Raw genomic sequence first — 18,550 nt, forward strand, 5'->3', positions numbered from 1 at the left:
GCTTGGTTAGCTGTCCCCAGGGGCTGTCTGTCCGTGACCCTGCTTGTGAGCTGTGGGGAGGCAGGAAGGGCTGGCAGCGCTAAGGGCTTCAAGAAAGCTGGGTGGCCAGCCCTGGGCTCCATGCCTGGGAGACAGGGCACAGGGCTTCAGTGTCCTGGGGAGACCCTGTCACCCAGACTGGCTGGGAAGGATGCTCAGCCCTGGCAGCCCAGCTCTGCCTGTCTGCACGCCGCATCGCCGCTCCTGCCTGCCTTGGAGATCACCCCATCCCTCTGCTTCTCTGGGAGACGGTGTCAGTGCTCGCCAGACCTGGCAGCCGGGTCGCCCTGGGCTGGTCCCTTCCTTGGCATGAGGGTGCCGGGCCCCGCGGCTGCGGTGCGGAGGGCAGCCGAGCTGGCAGGGAGCTGCCGGCGCCTCCGCCCCGTGCTCGGGTCCTGCCTGCCTGCCCAGACGGCGCGGGCGAGCATGGGCCCCACGCCGCCGGCCCCGCGCAGACGGGCCGATCCCATGCCGCTTGTGCCAGGCAGCCTCCCTCGCAGCTGGCACGGCCCCCGCTGGGGATGGGGGATGCTGTCCCTGTGCTGGGCCTGTGCCCATGGCGGCGTCTGGGCCAGCGCCTGGAAGACGCTTTGCTGGCCCGGTCCCCGAGCTGGCGTGGGCAGTGGCTTTGAAGGGGCTGTGGAGCATTTGGGCACCCGCCTGGGCAAAGACCTTGCTGCAGGCGGTGCTGGCTGTGGGGAGCGGTGCCAAGGTAGCCACACTGCCCGAGGCTGTCACCTCCCTGGGCATAGGGGGTTGCCCAGCAGGGCAGGGCTGGGCTGCACAGTGTCACTCCTGGAACAGGCAGTGGCACAGGGATGGGGTGCAATGTCACCCCCAGGCACAGACAGCGGCACAGGGCTGGGGTGCGCAGTGCCATCACCAAGGGGGGTGTGGGGGTGTGTGTGCACGCACACGTGTGCACACAAGCGCGTGCGAGTGTGTGCGTGCACGGCTGGGCGTGTGCTACACGTGTCCACCTACAGCCGCCCACAGCCGCGAGCGCGGGGGTGTGTGCCCGGGGGTGTGTGCCTGCAGATACCCCGTGGGTGTGTGCCTGTGGGTACCCCGTGGGCGCGCAGCCGGGGGTGAGTGTCTGCGTGTGCGTGTGAGCGCTGCCGGGTCTGCCCTGCCAGCAGGAGGGTGTGAGCAGCACCACGTGTGCTCTGCGTGTGCGTGTGTGTGTGCGAGCGGTTGTGGGTGTGAGCGGTGCCGCATGTGCTCTGTGTGTGTGTGTGTGTGTGTGTGTGTGTATGCGTGTGTGTGTGCGAGCAGTTGCGGGTGTGAGTGGTGCCGCGTGTTCTCTGTGTGTGTGTGTATGCGTGCGTGTGTGCGAGCGGTTGTGGGTGTGAGCGGTGCCGCGTGTGCCGCGATGGGGCGTGTGCCTGTTGTGGGTGCGGCTGTGCCGTGCCAGCACTGTGTGTGCCTGTGTACGTGAGCAGGCGTGTGGCACCGTGCCGTGGGTAACGCTCTCTTCTCTTTTCCTTTGCAGAAGACCGGCCACTCGCGGCGCTTCGGGCGCTTCACGCATGGTGCGTTGAGTTACCAGGACCTGGCTCTCCCCACCCCCCGGAGCATGCCGGGACGGGGTCCAGCCCCACCACCGTGCCGGGGGTGGGGGGCAGCGAGCAGAGGCTGGGCAGGGCTGGGCTGCATCTCGACAGCCCCAAAACAGGGTCCCAGTCAGTCGGGGGCTCCCGTTGTCCCCTGCAAGGCTGGGCTGCTCCTGGCCCCGCAGCTGCGGTTTCTCGGGGGCTGCCAGGCTGTCATGGCCAGGCTGTGGAGCCCGGTGTGGTGGCAGTGCACAGGGCAGCTGGCGCTGTACCAGGGTGCGGAGGGGCAGCTCAAGGTGGCGGGGAGCAGCGTGGTCCGCCACCATATCATGGCACTCAGTGGAGGAGAGCGGTGGTGGGACAGGGGACACGTCCCTTGCGGCAGTTCTGGCAGCTTGTGAGGGCTCAGGCGGTGGCAGGGGGGAAAGGCTGGCTCTCCCTGGCTGCAAGGCATCGGTTTTCCTGGGACAGGACTTTAGGGTGGCGCTGATCTGGCCTGGCCGCATCCCGCCTGTGGGGAGGCTCTTGCTGATGCCTTACCCTGAGCATCGCTGCTTTATCAACTAGGGCCGTGCTGTGGGGCACGGCCGTACCCTGCAGCAGTTGCCACTGGTGGGGTAGGGGAGGCACAGAGGGTGGGTGCTTGCACATGGACACACATGTCCGTGTGCCCCAGCACCCCCAGGAGCGCCCAGCTGGGGCACTGGCCGGGGGGGTCCAGCCCCAAGCTGTGGAGCCCTGGGGAGCGCAGGGATGTGCAGATGCTGCGGCGGTGAGGCCACCCCACGGGGCAGCTCCCGCAGCTCTGGGGACAGGAGGCAGGTGTCCTGCCGGGCGGGATGTGGAGTGGCATGGGAAGGGGATGGTGCCGAGCACTGCGCAGGGGGGACGGTCTGTGCGCGAGGAGGGTCTGCGCAGTGAACGTGGGTGCGGAGCAGCGTGCGGTGAACGTGGGTGCAGACTGGAGATGTGGTGGGGAAGTCTGGGGGAAACAGGCCTGTTTCCACACCCTGTGGGCACCTGGCCCCTGCCAGGGGGCTGGGCAGGACATGGGGTGTCCTCATGGGGTCCTGAGATGGGCAAAAGCCCACTCCTGGCCCCATGCCTGGACCCTGTGCCAGGCTCTCCGAGCCGGCATGGCACATCCAGGTGCTGGCCCCAGCAGGTCCCTGCCTCATGACAGCGCGGGGAGACGCTGGGTACAAGGTCCCTCCCTGCTGCCCCCCGCGTCTCCGCAGGCCGGGCCGATAACCGGGTGTTGATGTCTCTCTCTCTCTTGCTGCCCCTATGGAAGCGAAGTTTTCCGCTCCTGCAGGAAACAAAGCTACGGTAGGAAGACCCCTGCCCGATGCCAGCCCCGACCCCAGAGCAGGCCCTGTGCCCCAGCCTGCCACCCTGCCCCATTGCCACCGCTGTCCCCCTGCCCTTCCTCCTCATCCTCACGCTGCCTCCACCAGCTGCATTCCCACCGCCGTTTTTCTTCCTCCCGTAACCTAACGCTGCTCCTGCCTGCTTTGCCTGCCCTCCCCTGCCTGCCCTTGCCCTGCTGGAGTTTCCCGCCCCTGGTCCTGCCCTTCCCTGCTGGCAGCTTGTCCCTGCAGGTCACAGTCATGCCCCCTGCCCTGGCGCTGCCTCCTCCCGGAGCTGCCCAGGCATCACGCTCCTGCCCCTGGAGCCAGTGGGTCTGCAAGGGGCAGCGCCAGCCTGGCCTGCTGTCCCCGTGTCCCCTCACCCCCTGCTCTTCCCCCCTCCCCCCCACCTCCCCAGACTCGGAGACGGGCGAGGATGAGCCCAGCGACCCCCAGGTGACACAGCGCAGCGAGCTCCAGGATGAGACGGCCTTCAGCACCCCCACGGGTGAGCAGGGGGCACCCGGCCGGCACCGAGCCCCAGCACTGGCTGATGGGCATGGCCACTCCACAGGGGCTGTGCTGGCCCAGCTTTGGGGGTCTATGTGGGGGTGGGAGCAGTGGTCCACCCATGCAAAGGGGAGAGGGCTTAGGGCAGCACCAGCTGATGGGCATGGCCACCTCACGAGGGCTGTGCTGGCCCAGCTTTGGGGGTCTCCATGGAGGGGGGAGCTGTGGTCCACCCATGCAAAGGGGAGAGAGCTTGGGGCAGCCTGCTTGGGACACCGTGGGATACCCCAGCCCTCTCCGAGCAGGGTGCTGGGCTCATCCCTGCAGGCACCCGGTGCCGGCTCACCCCTCTCCTTCCAGGTGGGTCCGATACCCTCGTGGACGCCTCCATGAACACGACGCCAACCTCGGTGCTGGCCCTGTCGCAGGCGGAGGAGCGCTCCAGCTGGTCGGGCAGCCAGCAGACCGTGGTGGAGAAGGAGACGGATGCCAGCCTCCCCGCACGGGGACCCTACCTCCGCCCCGCTGCCTGGCAGCAGCCGCAGGGAACCCCAAGGCAAGCAAACGCGCCGGCCCCACGTGGCGCCGAGGTCCGGCACCTGGGTGTGGAGCCGCTGGTGCGGGCATCACGGGCTAATCTGGTGGGCACAAGCTGGGGGTCAGAGGATAGCCTTTCGGTGGCCAGCGACCCGTACGGCAGCGCCTTCAGCCTGTATCGAGGACGGGCGCTCTCGCTCCACGTGTAAGTAGCCAGGGGAAGCGCGCGGAGGGGACATCGCGCTGGGGCCATCTCCTTCCAACCCCCGCAGCCATCTCCTCCCCTCCGCCTGGGCTTTCTTTGCCTTCGCCACGCCTGGATGAGGAACGGGGGCTCTGAGCAGTAGGCAGCCAGTTCCCGGTGAGGAGGTGGGACCAATTTGGGCCAGGGGAGAGTTCAGGTCCTTGGGTGAGGTGGGGGGACGTGGAGTGAGGTTCGTTTCTGCTGTGGCCACGTTGGGGCTGGGGGTAACCCCTGTGCTGCTGCATGAGCTGCAGCATCCCAGCCACAGGCTGTGCCATGCGTGTCCCCACATCCTGCCCAGCCGTGGGGGCTCTGCGCAGCCCACGGTGTGGGGACCTGGGGTTGCAGGGCAGCCTGGGACACCCGCTGGCAAGGCTCTACCCCCTGCAGTCCCCACCATACAGGGGTGGCAGCAGGGGCCAGGGAAGTGCTGCCTCCCCAGGACCTGCTGACGTGCTCAGAGTCCCTGTTCCTCCCCGCTGCCTTCAGTGCCCATCCCCTCAGGCCTGCTCCTTCGACCTCCATCCCGCCCCTTTTTTTGTTCGAGGCTGCTTGTTCCACCAGAACCTCATCTCCATCTTATGATTTCTGCACCACGATCGCTGAGACCCCCCTGGGGGCAAGTGGGACGGGGGGACATGCCCACGGCAGCATGTGCACAGGGGGATGGCTTGTAGCCTTGGGGATCCCCTCTGCCTTGTGGAAGAGCTGCACCAGCGCAGCAGGACACCCCGGCAATCTGGGGCACCCCCTGCCCGCCGGTCCTGTCGGCATGGTGGCCCCGGGGAGGGGACTCACTGGGTATCCCAGTATCACCCCACTGTCCCACGTGGGTGGCCCTGGGCAAGGGGATACCACTGTGTCACAGCAGCCCAGGACTCTCGCCCAACCCAGACAGCTCCTGGTGGTCTTGGAGTGGCCAGATTCACTCGCCGGGGCCTCTTGAGACTCCCCAGTCCCCGGGTTGTCCTAGCCACCTGCCCGCCTTGTCGTGCCCCACTGGGCACTGTGTTGTGGGCTGGGAGCAGGGATGCAGCCAGGAGGCGAGGGCGGGCTCTGAATTGCGCTTCTCTGTCTCTCCCCTTGCAGCAGCATCCCCCAAGGGGGCTACCGGAGAGATGAACCCCACAGTGGCCCCGTCTCTCCAAAGCCTGGTGCCGAGCCCCCGAGGTCCCCCGCTGCCCTGCCGCTGACTGCCAAGCCGCCCATCATCCGCTCGCCATCTCCCCGTGCTGGCCAGTGCCTGCTGCCGCCTGCTGGTGCCACGTCCCAGCCTGCCGCCCGTGGCTCTGGTGTCCCCTCCCTCACACCCGTGACCCCCCGCAAGAAGTCCTCAGTGCCGGCTGAGTACCAGGACACCGTCCCTGAGGAGTACGAGGAGAAGATCAAGAAGCCCAAGTCCTCAGGGTACTCACAGGGCAGCACGCAGGAGTCCCGTCCCCAAACACCCATGAGCGACGCCTCCGGACGCATCTCCGTCCGGGCATCCCCCAAGCTGGTGCGTGCCGGCTCCAAGATCTTCGAGAGGCTGCAGTACTTCGAGGAGCGGCGGAGGAGCCTGGAGCAGGCGGACAGCCCCTTCCCCGTGCACCCCTGCCTGCCCCTGCGCAAGACACGCTCCTTCGACCAGCCCGGCTCCGGCTCACGCCGTGCCGGCACGCCGGGCGGCTCCCGGGAGGACGTGCGGGAAGGCAGCCGCTGGGAGCCGGGCAGCACGGCGGCGTGCCGGCGTTTGGCCTTCCGGCAGAAAGCTGCCTCCTTCGACGAGCGGGGCAAGTTCGCCGGCCGCGTCTACGCCATCGAGCACAAGTTTGCAGAGGAGCTGACTCGCATCAAGCGGACGGTCTCCAAGCAGCAGCTGCGGCGCTCCCAGGAGCTGTGCAAAGCCGGGCTGCCCCCGGCACCCTCGCCCCCGGCAGCCAGCGAGCCCCCCGCCCCCCGCGCCCCCCGCACCCCCTCCTCTCAGAGCACCGGTGGGCGCAAGGCACCGCTGCCGAAGACCTTGCCACCGGCGGAGAGCACGCACGTCATCCAGCACCTGGCACTTTCCAGCGTGGCACTGGTGGGACCCGACGGGGAGCCGGAGCCGGGGGGGCAGCGCGGGAAGAAAGCCCCAGCGCGGGGCGGCACGGTGGCCGGTCAGCCCACCGAGGTGGAGGATGCAGGCACCAGGAAGGGTCCGCAGCAAGAAGGCACTGGGGAAGTGAAGAAGAAGGAGCAGTGGCCGTTGGCGCAAGCCACCCCCCAGGGACGGGCGGTCCTTTCGCAGGCGGGTCCCACCCAAGGCAGCCCGTGCCCGGACGGGGCTCCCGCCGGTGGAGCCCGTGCCTCTGGGGTGGTGAATGAAGCCCTGGCCGCCCGGCTGGCCGTGCCCCACGGGCTGTACCGGCGGCCGGAGGCTCCCGCAGAGGTGCGGTTCCTGCCCTGGGCGAAGCCGGGGATGGAGCAGGAGGCTCGCCTGGAGAGGAGCTGGGCAGGGCAGCACGGCGCGGGCAGGGAGGTGGAGAGAAGGCAGACGAAAGTGTCAGAGAAGAAAGAGAGTGGCCGGACGGCTCAAGAAGGCAGGAGCACACGGAGCAAGGGGAAGGGTCGCCGAGCCAGGCCCACCTCTCCGGAGCTAGGTAGGAGCATGGCTTTCTGTCCCACTGTGGGCACAAAGCTGGCCCAGCCAGCCCCTGAGCTGGATGGGGGACCCCCAGCCTGCCCCTGGGAGGCGCAGGGAGCCCAGGCTGTGCTGGAGAGCACGGGGGTGGGGCGGGGGGACACAGCTCTGCAGGTTGGGGATGTTGGCACCAACCAGTGCTATAAGTCAGAGCAGCCTGGGTACCAGTTTGCTGGGCCTTGAGGTCGTGACGCTTGTTGACATTTTTGTCCCTCCTGCCTGGCCCAGGGAGGACGCAGGGTGCTGACCTCTGGCACCCAGCCCAGGGCTGGTCTGTCCGCCCTGGGGCACAGGGCACCCATTGCAGCTTGTCCTGGCTGGACCGTGCTCGGTGCTCCAGGCAGGGCGTGCAGCCCAAGCATCCCCAGGGGATGCTGTGGGGGCTTGGCTGGGGAAGAGCCACCCTTCCCACCCCAGCACAGCGGGGTGAGACCAGACTGCAACCAGGCTAGGAGCTCCTTCCAGGCTCAGCTCTGACTGGAGCAGTGCCAGCCCCACGTGCCTGAGGCTCCTGGCGCAGCCCCAGGACCTTTGCCTGTGTCTGGGGCCATGGGAGGGGGGGGAGCCAGGAGGCTGATGCTGATGTGGAGGGGCAGAGTAGCCAGCGCCCCGGGGGGGGCTAGACGGAGCTCAGAGCACGAGCTGCAGTGGGCTGTACAACCCTCCTTCTTCCACCCCCCGCTGTCACCTCACCCCTTATGCTGTACAGGGATGTACAGCAGGATGTATGCTCCCTGCCCCCTGGTCCTCTGCCTCCTTCCACTGCGGGCACTGTGCCATGGTGGCCCCTGATGTGGCCCTTTCCTCCACTGCATGGCTGAGGGACCTGCTGATGCCCCAGCGAGGGTGTGGGGCACGTGCTGGCAGGGATGGGCAGAGTGTTGTGGGCACCCTGCTCTGCCTGCACACAGCCCAGCATGGCACAGGACCTGCTCGCTCCACCCCACTGACAGCCACGGGGCCTGTCTCTCTCTGTCCAGAGTCCTCTGACGACTCCTATGTCTCAGCGGGTGAGGACCCTCTGGAAGCCCCCATCTTTGAGATCCCCATCCAGGACATGGCAGTGGCCGTGGGGGCAGAGGTGCTGCTCAAGTGCATTGTCACAGCCAACCCCCAGCCAGAAGGTGAGCAACCGTGGGGCTCGGGGGCTGGGGGATGCGAGCGTGGCAGGGGGGCTCTCTGCGTGTCCACGTCCCACCCGCTGAGCCGCCCTTGGGGACAATCCAATTGTATGGAGTGGGACACGCAGATGGGTGTCTCAGGGAGGTGATGTGCCCACCTCGGGAGCACCCCTTTCACCCTGCCTTCCCCCAGGCAGGAGTGATGAGCTCGGGCACGGTGTGGAGGGCAGGGTGCAGGCAGGGGGTCTGCTGTTCCCTCGCGCTGGGCTGGGCTGTTGGGGGAGTGGGAGAATGGCCTGGGAGCACTGCGCCGGCAGGGACAGGGGATGCTCTGGGCTGCTGTTGGGACAGCTCAGGTGGTTTCCCAGGGGGAGAGCCCCGGTGCCTGGCTCAGGGCTGACGGACTCCAGGCATGCCATAGCCAGGACGTGGGCAGGGGCAGCTGGGCAGCCAGGGCCGCTACCAGCCGACAGAGCCAAGCAGAAGCCAAGTGGTTTCGATTCCCTCCTCCATCCTCCACTGGAGGGCAGGAGGATGCCAGGAATCAGCCAGCGGCCAGCCCTGCTCTGTCAGGGGCCGTGGGAAACCCATGGCAAAGGGGTCCCCAGGCCAGGCAGGGGCTCGCCTGGCCTCGCCGCGACCCCGCACCGACCTCCGGGGGAGCCGGGACTCTCCTGCCCACGGGTGACCCTCGCCTCTGCCGGCAGTGTCCTGGAGGAAGGACGGGGTCCCACTGCGGAGCAGCACGACGCGGCCCATCAAGGCGGAGGGCGAGCGTCATACCCTGCTGGTCAGGAGCGCCCGGGTAGCCGACGCTGGCCTCTACACCGTCACTGCGGCCAACGAGGTGGGGGCGACCTGCTGCAGTGCCATCCTCAGCGTGCGGCCCGGTGAGTGCCGGCGGCCGGGCGGCGGGAGCGCGGCCGGCGGTGGGAGGGCCGGCGCGGCGGCAGGCTGGCTGCCAGCTCGGCCGCTGCTGTCACTGGGAAGAAACCGGCTTCCTTACCCTACAAGGCTCTGTCTGAACAAAAGCAGCTGACGTGCTCCCGGCAAGCACGGAGGGATCCTGCTGTGGAGGCGGGGGGGAAGCGGGGTCGGGCTGTGAGCATCCCCCGGCGCCCAGCGAGGAGCCCAGCCTCCCCACTAGCCGTGGGGTTACCCCAGGCCTGCCCTCCAACCCGCAAATTATGGGGATACCCCTGCTTCCAACCCCGCAAATTATGGGGATACCCCTGCCTCCTGCCTGCAAACCATGGGGATACCCCTGCCTGCCCTCCAATTTGCAAACCGTGGGGGTAGCCCTGCCCTCCAACCTGCTAGCCATGGGGATAACCCTGCCCCACAAGCTGGGGGGACACTCAGCCTGCCCACCAAGCAGCTAGCCGGGGGGCGCCCAGCCCACCCTCCACCCCACTAGCTGCGGGGGTACCCAGCCCACCCTCCACCCCGCTAGCTGGGGGCTATCCAGCCCGCCGCAGCCCCAATGTGCTTCCCATCCTGTGAGCGCCCCTGGGGAGCGTGCAGGGGCCCAGAGCTGCTCTGGGGGCTGGAAGCACCCAAAAAAACACCCGCTCCGTGGTGCACCCCGGGGCAGCAGCTTCCGGGCAGGGGCCAGCCGGGGCCACAGCGGCTGGGGGCCGGGCAGGGGCCCGGCAGCCCCCGGCCCCGCGGCGGGCCCTCCCCCGCGCCGCTGGCCCAGCCCCGGGGGCCGGGCGGCGCCGGGGCGGGGAGGGCTCAGCGGGCCGGCGGCTCTGCGGGCTGGATGCGCGCCCGACACCGCCGCACCGGCCCCGGCAGCGGCAGCGGCGGCTCGGCGGTGCGGCCCGGCCCGGTTCGGCTCCGGGCGGGGGGGCTGCCGGGGCCGCGCCCCCCGGTGAGTGCGGGGGGCGGCGGGGGGATGAAGGAGGGAGGGAGGGCGGGCGGGGGGATGAAGGAGGGAGGCTCCCCCTCACCACCACCCCCCCCCGCCCCGGTTCTCCGGCCCGGGGCTGCCCGAGGGCATCGCGGGGGCGCGGGGGGGCACAGCCCTCGTCCTGCACCGGGCAGCCCGCCCGCCTCCCCCCGGTAAAGGGGGGGGGGGTGGGGGGGGGCGGAGGGGGGGAAGGTGAGGGCGCTCCGGCAGCCGGGCTGGAGGGGCGCCAGCACCCCCTGCGCGGTGTCCGGGCAGGCGGGCCGCTGGCTGCTCCCCACCCCGCACCACCCGCCCCCGGCCCCCGCACCCATCCCGCGCCCCGCGGGTCCCCCGTCCCATTCCCATCCCGGCTGGGCTCCCCACGCAGGCCCCCCCACGGGGAGCGGGCGGGCGGGCTGCTGGGGGAGCGCAGCTGCCAATGTCACCTTCAGCCCTCGCCGGCTCGGGGTAGGGACAGCCATCCCGGGAATCCGGGCGGCTTAAGGATGGGAGCGCGGGCTGCTGCGTAAGAGCCACTTGAGCCCTGCTGTCGCCTTGCGGGATATCGCGTCCCCTTATCGTCCCGTGGAGTGCTTCTCCCTCCCTCCCTCCCCCTGCGCGGCCCCGCACCCCTTCGCTGCTGGCTGCGGCCGAGCCGGGATGTGCCGTGGGATGGATGTCCCCGGGCACCCACGGGGTCCAGGGTGGTGGGGAGGGGTGCCCTGACCCACCTGCCTGGCTCTGGCTGCTGCCAGCTCCTTATCCCGCCTCTCCTGTGCTAGCCCCCGCCGTGGAGAGGCATGCGAACTTGGCACCCCCCCTCGGCCAGGCCAGCCCCATCACCTCGGACGAAGAGTACCTGAGCCCCCTGGAAGAGTTCCCCGAGTCCGGCACCCCCCAGCACCGACCAGCCATGAAGCTGCAGCCTAGAGCCGAGCATGGGGCTGCCCATGGGTCCCCAGAGAGCACCTTTAAGGCTGCACCCACCTTTGAGGTGAGCTGACAACCCCTCTGGGACCTGGCAGAGGGGGAGCAGTGCCCTGTGACCGCAGCCCTGTGGTCCCTGGTGCCAGGAGGTACCAGGTCAGGCCTTCCTACCTCCTGAAATGGGGTGCACCAGGCGCCCTGGACAGCCTGCGCCCCAGCAGCTCCCCTGGTGCTCCAGGACTGACATTTTGATGGGGGACACGTGGCCCTGGGTGCAGTGGTGGGGATGCGTGACCTTGGGTGCAGGTGGGTGCTCGCTGCTCTCTGACCCCTGCTTTCCCCAGGTGTCCTTGTCGGACCAGTCGGTGCTGGAGGGGCAGGATGTCAGTATGAGCGTCCGTGTCCGTGGGGAGCCCAAGCCCATCATTTATTGGTGAGTCCCAGAGCATGTTGGATCACAGCTGGACAGGGAAGGAGGGCACAGGCATGGTGACCTCCCCATTTGGGGATGGCCAGTTGGGAGTTCTTGTCCTGAGCAGGGTTGGGGGTGGAGGAGAGAGGGTCTTTTGGGGACAGCCAGGGTGGGTGTGCAGGGCCAGTCATGACCGTGCTGCTCTGCCCGTGTCCCGAGCAGGCTGAGGAACCGGCAGCCCGTGAAGTACGGCCGCCGGCATCACACGGAGGAGGCAGAGGGGACACGAGGGCTCTTCACACTGCACATCCTGGCGGCGGAGCGCACCGACACCGGCTTCTACACCTGCAAGGCTGTCAACGAGTACGGCACCAAGCAGTGCGAGGCCAAGCTGGAGGTCAGAGGTAAAGCTCCCTGAGTGCGTCCCCCTCGGCCCCAAGGGGCCAGCTGGCTCCTGCATGAGCTGTGTGGGGAAGGGGCCACTGCAGACCCCTCTTTGCAGTGCTGCGGAAGAAGGGGATGAGCCAGCCTGCCCTTCTCTGCTGCAGCGCAGGCGGGCACAAGCCGGGAGCAGGAAAGTGGAGCTGCGTGCCTGGGGCTGCCCGCACAGGCTGGCCCTGCAGCAGAAGGCAGGCTGCCCTGCTGCCCCATCCAGATGTGCGGCCCCACGGCCCTGGGTCCCACCACGCAGCTGTGCCAGGGTCCCTGCCGGCCTGACCCAGAGCTTGCTGCTCCCGCAGCCCAGCTTCGCCCCACATCCCCCCACGTACCCGCTGCTGAGGCCGGGTGCTGCCCCTGGCTGTGCAGGGAAGGCTTTTGCCCTTGGTGGCCCTGCAGGGGACATGACCCTGCGTGCCGACAGCTCCCTTCCTGCCCCAGGCAGTCTGCAAGCTGCTGTGCCAGGCACAGAGCGGCTTGGAGAGGTTCCCCCCTGCCCATTTCCAGCAACAGCCTGTGTGCATGGGACTGGACTGTCCAGTTCCCTTCCCTTGCCGCCCCTCCCCAGCCCAGCTGTGGTCCTCCTAGGACCCCAATATATGTGTGCAAATTGGGGGGCGGGCAGGGGGTGCTCGGGACTGATAGCCAGGCTCTGCCTGGTGTCCCCCAAGGCCAGGGAAGGAGCCTGCGGGGATGAGTGATGCTGCCTCCCTCCTCTTGCCCTTTGCTGTGTGTGCCCTGCTCCCCCCAGCCCTCCCCGCTGACGGCTGCCTGAGCCCCCCAGGCTGCGTCCATCCCACCCCGGCCTTGGCTGCACTGCTTCTACCCTGCCGGGACCCCGCTCCCAGCCTCCGGCAACGCGCGGCGGCACGGGGGGTGGGAGCAGGAGCCAGCCCAGTGCCCCATGGCTGGCAGGAGCCGGGCTGTGGGGGCGACAGCCCAAGCCCCGTCCCCTTTTGGGGGGCTTGGCGGGTGGCTCCATGCCTTGGCCTGCGCTCGCACCCCTCGTGCCGGCGCTGGCGTGTGCCTGCGTGCGTTGCCGGCCCCGTCGCTGCTGCACTAACCCTTCCGCTTGCTGACTGCGGTTTTTGTCTGTACGCAGGGGGAGTACGATAAGGGGGTGCATCTCTCAGAGCCGCGGCCGCGGGGCTCTTAGTTGGACACCTCTTAGGCAGTGGACCTCACCTTGTGTTATTACCTTCTGCTCCATCCGCCGCCTCGTCCTGGACGCACCGCGGGGACACGCGGGCCCTCGACCGCGGGCAGGGGCTCGCTGGATGGCCGGGGGAGGCGTAACCGAGGCAGGGTGGGGGGAGCGGTGGGGGAGCGCCAGGCACCCCCTCAGCTGGGCCAGGGCGGCCGTACGATGCTGTCTTGTCTCTTGCTCCGTCCGTTTGTCCCTGTCTGCGTGTCCTGCCTCTCCTCACCGCCCAGGGAAGGGGAGCAGGGAGCTGAGCCCACGGTTGCCGCCGTGCTGGCTGGGGCTGTAGGGAAGGGGCTGTGGCGTGGTGGCAGCTCTGCAATGGTCACCTTAGAGTGTGGGGGACAGGAGACCCTGGGGACCCTGCGGGGGAGCACCCTGCCCCAGCCGCAGCAGGGAGGGAGAGCATCGGCCCCTTTGGCTTCGTGGCGGCCACCCAGGCGCCCGCCCGGCCACCGTGAGACATCCCTCGCAGCCCCAGGGCTCGGGGTCCGCCTGGAGCACCCCCAGCTCTGGGTCTCTTCTCCCCGGGGAGGGGGCTTGGCGGGGGGGCGGGCTGCGAGGCCGTGACCCTTTTTTTTGTAGCTCTAATAAAATCTGTTTGGTAAAGCGCTGTGTGGTGTGTTCCTGGCACGGACACTTCCCCTCACCCCCGGCCCCCTCCCTGGCTCAGCTCTGCTTTCCACATCTCGCCCCCCCTGCCCTCCTCCTCCCACCCTTCCCCGCTGCACCCCCTGCCCGCCGCAGGGCCCCCTCCCTGCATGTCCCCCTGCACTGCCCCGCACGTTCCCCTCCATCCCCGCCACCTCTCATGGTTGCTTTTCAGTTGCTGAGACGCGTCTCTCTCTCTCTCTCTCTCTTTCTTTCTCTTCCCCAATTCCCGGGCAGCTCGCCCCGAGTGCCAGTCCCTGGCCATCGTGGTTCCCCTGCAGGACGTGGTGGTCGGGGCGGGGGAGCTGGCACTCTTTGAGTGCCTGGTGGCTGGCCCGCCAGACATGGACGTGGACTGGTTGTCCCGGGGCCGGCTGCTCCAGCCCGCCCTGCTCAAATGCAAGATGCATTTTGACGGGCGCAAGTGCAAGCTGCTGCTCACCTCCGTGCACGAGGACGACAGCGGGATCTACACCTGCAAGCTCAGCACTGCCAAAGGTAAGCGGCTGGGCGGTCACCCAGCTCCTCGGGGCGGGGGTGGGGGTCTCGCTCGGGGCTTGGCCCTAAGGGGGTGCTGGGGGCGGACAGCGCCCTCCCCCCCCCAACCCCGAATTTGGGGCTCTGGTCCCCATAGGATGTAGCTGTGAGTGCTGGAGGTGGGCGACAGGAGGACGGGGCGGGGTGGTTTCTGCCCCCAGGAGCTGGGAAAGCTGGTGTGCATCAGTTCTCGGGCTCCAGGATGCTGAGCCCTGCTGCAGCCCTGTCCCACCCCACCCAGCACCTCTGCCGGCATGCATGCGGCTCCCAGAAACGTGGGGAGATGCATTTGCACCGTGGCTGAACACAGCCCTGGAGCCCAGCTGTCCCTATCCTCCGGGATCCAGAGCCTCCGGGCACCCGGCTCCGGTACGAACCTGTCTCTGCTGGCCTGGGAGGTGACAGGGGCAATGAGCAGGGCATCAGGGCCACCCACCCTCTTCCACCAAGCCATCACTGGTGGCAGCTGAGGAAGCCCAGCAAGACCCAGCCTCTGTCCCATGGCTCTGATACCCCTCCGTGCTTGTGCCTGCTGCACATAGCCTCTGTCCCCCATGGCAGCGTGGGGACAAGGGTCCCTTTTCCATTCTCCAGCCCCCCAGCAGTAATCCAGGCTGTGGTGGGTGCAGGGGGCACTGGCATTCCCAGCACCCTGCGGCTGGTGCCTGTGCATCCCTCCATGCAGGAGGCTGTATGCCTGCGGGGATTTGAGGGCAGCAGCGGTTTTGCGTGCAGGGGGGTGAGGCTGTGATTGAGCATGGTGTCGATCCCTGCCTGGGGTGGGCAATGACACTGTGATTGCAAAAAAAAGCAGTCCCTGCTGCAAACCCCCTCATCTGGAGCATCCAGCCTGCACCCATCCCCATGCTGCACCCGGGTGCTGCATGTGCTGGTGCTGCCTGCTTCAGTGTCACCACCCTGTCCCCAAGGGGCTAGGCCAGCTGTGACCCCCCCATGACATGGCATCCTTCCACCCCACCTCGCTGCTGGCATCTGTAGTGCTGTGAAGGGAGGAAAGAGGCACCCCGCTGCCAGCAGAGCCCCAGCCCTGGGCACGGGGACCTTGCACACACTTCTGCCCCCCCTGCCCTGTGCAGGGACAGAGCCTGGCACCCAGCACACCTGGGCTCAGCCCCCACTGGGCGTGGGGTACGCTCGGCTACAGCCATGGTGGCTACTGGGGCTGCGCTGGGGGGTCACAGGCTGCCTCCTGCCCTGCTCACCCCTGCCCACTCTCTTTGCAGACGAGCTGACCTGCAGCGCCCGGCTGACGGTGCAGCCCTCCGTGCAGCCGCTCTTCACCCGCAAGCTGGAGGACGTGGATGTGGTGGAAGGGCGGACGGCGCATTTCAACTGCATGATCAGTGGGACTCCTCCCCCGGCGGTCACCTGGACCCATTTTGGTAACCCCCAAGCCCAGAGAGCTTGCCCAGGGCCCTGCAGGAAGACCTCTCCCCATCCCCTTGGGGGCTGCACCCAAGGGCTTGGGGCTGGGAGGGCTGATGATGCTGATGCTGATGCTGCGTGTGTCTCCACGCAGGCCAGCCAGTGCAGGAGGGGGAGAATGTGCGGATTCAGCAGGATGGGGGGCTGCACTCGCTTGTCATCGTGCACGTGGGCAGCGAGGATGAGGGGCAGTACACGGTGACTGCCAGGAATGCCCACGGCCATGTGGAGTGCTCTGCTGAGCTCTACGTGGAGGAGCCGCGGCCATCTGCTGCCTCCCAGATGTAAGACTCAGGGATCTTCAGGATCTGCATCCCCCCTGCTTCCTCCCTCCCTGACATCTGGGAGCAACAGGCTTGTGCGAAGCCTGGGGTCGGGGCTGGGCTGGGGACACTGTGCTCCTGCCATGAGCGTGTGTGGGCTCTTGCAGATCCAAGCTGGAGAAGATGCCATCCATCCCAGAGGAGCCGGAGCAGGCGGAGACGGAGACAGAGTGCTTCACCATGCCCGATTTCCTGAAGCCGCTGCACAACCTGGACGTGGTGGAGTCGAAGGAGGCCGTGCTGGAGTGCCAGGTGGCCGGGCTGCCCTACCCCTCCATCACCTGGTTCCACAACGGCTCCCGCATTGACAGCACCGATGACCGCAAGATGATGCAGTGTAGGGCTCACCACCACCCTCTCTGTCCCCTTGGGGTCCCTCTGCCCAGGGCAGAGGAAGGGGGGACACCCTGGGAGGAGGCATCACCCCCCAGGCCTTCGCGCCCCTTGAGGGAGGGAGGTGAGCTCTGTGCCGCTTGCCTGGTGTGGTCTTACCTGTATCCCCCTGTTCCCCCCCAGATAAGGATGTCCATCGCCTGGTGTTCACGTCTGTCAGCCACGCGCATGCTGGCGTCTATAAAAGCGTCATCGCCAATAAAGTGGGGAAGGCCACGTGCTACGCACACCTCTACGTCACCGGTAAGCAGCAGCGGGCATCACCAGGGATGTGCGGCCATTCGCTGCCACCCTGCCAGGCTGTGCCCCGGGGCTGGGGGTCAGCGGTCCCGTAGCGAGGTCCTAGGGTGATAGGATCCCAGGGCAGTTCATCTTTGAGGGGACTTCAGGAGGTCTCTAACCCAACCTAAAAGCGAGGTCATGTGTGCAGTTCTCACCTTGCAGGGTCAGGACCCATCCTTTGAGCCCCAGGTCCGGCATGGGACTTGCTGGGACCACCAGCCCCACAGGGGCGTCCAGGCTGAGCCCCTGCTGGGGAACCAGTGGGGGGTCGCTGACACCATCCGTCCCCTCCAGCCCATGTCTCCCGGGGCGTAAGGCAGATGACCCGAGGAGCCGTGGCAGTGGCCACACTCACACCCCTGCCCACCTCCCCATGCAGATGTGGTGCCAACCCCCCCAGACGGGCCCCCCACCGTGGCCTCGGTGACTGGCAGAGCCATCATGCTGACCTGGAACAAGCCCAAGTGGCTGGACACCGCCATAGGTGAGGTGGCTGGGGCTGGGAAGGGGGTGGGCAGGGGGTGGGCAACGGCGCGATGGGGTGCACAGGCCAGCCCGACACCGGGGGCTCTGCACTGACCGTCTCCCCCTGCAGACCCCAACTCGGTGACCTACGTGGTGCAAATGCAAGTGCTGGGCACAACGCAGTGGCTGGTGCTGGTGGCCGGTGTGCGGGACACCACCTACACGGTGCACGGGCTGACCAAGGGTGCCCAGTACCTCTTCCGTGTCATCACTGCCACCCCCAAGACCAACAGCAAGCCCTCCCCACCTGTGGGGCCCGTGCAGCTCCTGGACCGGGGTGAGAGGGGCAGTGGGGAGGGGACGGGTGATGGGGGTGGAGGGGTCTCTGTCCCTGGCAGGGTGGTAAGCTGGCCAGGGCTGGGCAACGTGGGGTCCAGAGATGGTGGTGACAATGCGTGTGGCAGGTCCCTACCTGGAAGAGGCCCCAGTCATCCTGGACAAGCCAGATGTGGTGTACGTGGTGGAGGGCCAGCCAGCCTCTATCACCATCACCATCAACCACGTGGAGGCCACCGTCACCTGGAAGAGGTAGGACATGGTGCTGTGCCTGTTGCCTGCCCCGTGCCCAACATCATCCCACGGGGTGCACAAAGAGGGGCTCCTGCACCAGCTCCCTGTGCAGCCCACCGTGCATGGGGGAGTCCTTCCCTGGGGCTGGGCTGGGCGTGCGCCCAAGGGTGATGTCCAGGGCTCCGCAGACCTGCATGGGGGGGGGCTTTTTTTGTGAGGGGGGTGCTGTCTGTGGGGTGCTAAGAGTTGAGAGCCATTCAGGAGGCAGAGCTAGCAATGGGGGTGAGCTGCTTGTGGGGGCTGCAGGGTGGGAAGTGGGGCTGGGGCTGTCTGTGGGTCAGGAGGTGGCCATGGGGCTGTGGGGTGGGAGCTGTCAGTGGGGCAGTGGGGCTGGGGCTGCCTGCGGGGCTGTGATGTGGCAGCTGGTGTGCCCGCAGGGGCGGGCAGGTGCTGGGGGAGCAGCAGGGCACGTGCGAGATGACGATGCCGGACGATGACCAGCACTGCCTGCGGCTGCTGCGCGTGGGCCGGGGGGCCGCGGGGCCACTGGCCTGCGAGGTGACCAACCGCCACGGCACTGCCCGCTGCACCCTCCGCCTCCGCCTCGCAGGTAGGTGCCGCCTCGCCGGGAAGCCGTGCCCCTCTGCCACGGAGTGGCATCGCCGTACGATGCTCCAAACCCATGTACCATTAGCCATGCCACTTAGCATGGCACTGCCCCTCAGTGCTCCATACTCATATGCCATGGCGATGCTGCTCTATAGGGCAGCAATGACCCATGGGGCTGAAAACACATGAACCAGGTGTTGATACCGCTGCCCAGTGTCCTATACCCATATCTGACTTGGGTAGAAGCATCCCATGTGCCCCATGACGGTGTGCGTGGAGTGGCAGTGACCCATGGTGTCCCTCAGCCACGTGCCATGGCTGGCACTGCTGCAGGGTGTCCCATACCTGTCTATAATGGGGTGGCACCAACCCCTGGTGCCCTATAGCTGA

General features: G+C 67.8%; 1 protein-coding gene across 1 annotated transcript in view; it reads left to right on the forward strand.

Moving 5' to 3' along the window:
• LOC134518859 (striated muscle preferentially expressed protein kinase-like) overlaps positions 1–18,550 on the forward strand; it is a 40,134-nt gene that overhangs the window by 10,632 nt on the left and 10,952 nt on the right. The window contains exons 3-19 of the mRNA XM_063342160.1: positions 3,360–3,449; positions 3,812–4,193; positions 5,322–6,853; positions 7,875–8,018; positions 8,723–8,905; positions 10,689–10,900; positions 11,178–11,266; positions 11,468–11,649; positions 13,773–14,033; positions 15,317–15,475; positions 15,613–15,802; positions 15,949–16,178; positions 16,358–16,477; positions 16,896–17,000; positions 17,112–17,318; positions 17,446–17,569; positions 17,989–18,161. Of these exons, the coding sequence (XP_063198230.1) occupies positions 3,360–3,449; positions 3,812–4,193; positions 5,322–6,853; positions 7,875–8,018; positions 8,723–8,905; positions 10,689–10,900; positions 11,178–11,266; positions 11,468–11,649; positions 13,773–14,033; positions 15,317–15,475; positions 15,613–15,802; positions 15,949–16,178; positions 16,358–16,477; positions 16,896–17,000; positions 17,112–17,318; positions 17,446–17,569; positions 17,989–18,161 (4,383 nt within the window). The remainder of the gene's footprint in view (positions 1–3,359; positions 3,450–3,811; positions 4,194–5,321; positions 6,854–7,874; positions 8,019–8,722; positions 8,906–10,688; positions 10,901–11,177; positions 11,267–11,467; positions 11,650–13,772; positions 14,034–15,316; positions 15,476–15,612; positions 15,803–15,948; positions 16,179–16,357; positions 16,478–16,895; positions 17,001–17,111; positions 17,319–17,445; positions 17,570–17,988; positions 18,162–18,550) is intronic.

This window comes from Chroicocephalus ridibundus, chromosome 7, assembly GCF_963924245.1.
Source record: "Chroicocephalus ridibundus chromosome 7, bChrRid1.1, whole genome shotgun sequence".
NCBI lineage: Eukaryota > Metazoa > Chordata > Aves > Charadriiformes > Laridae > Chroicocephalus > Chroicocephalus ridibundus.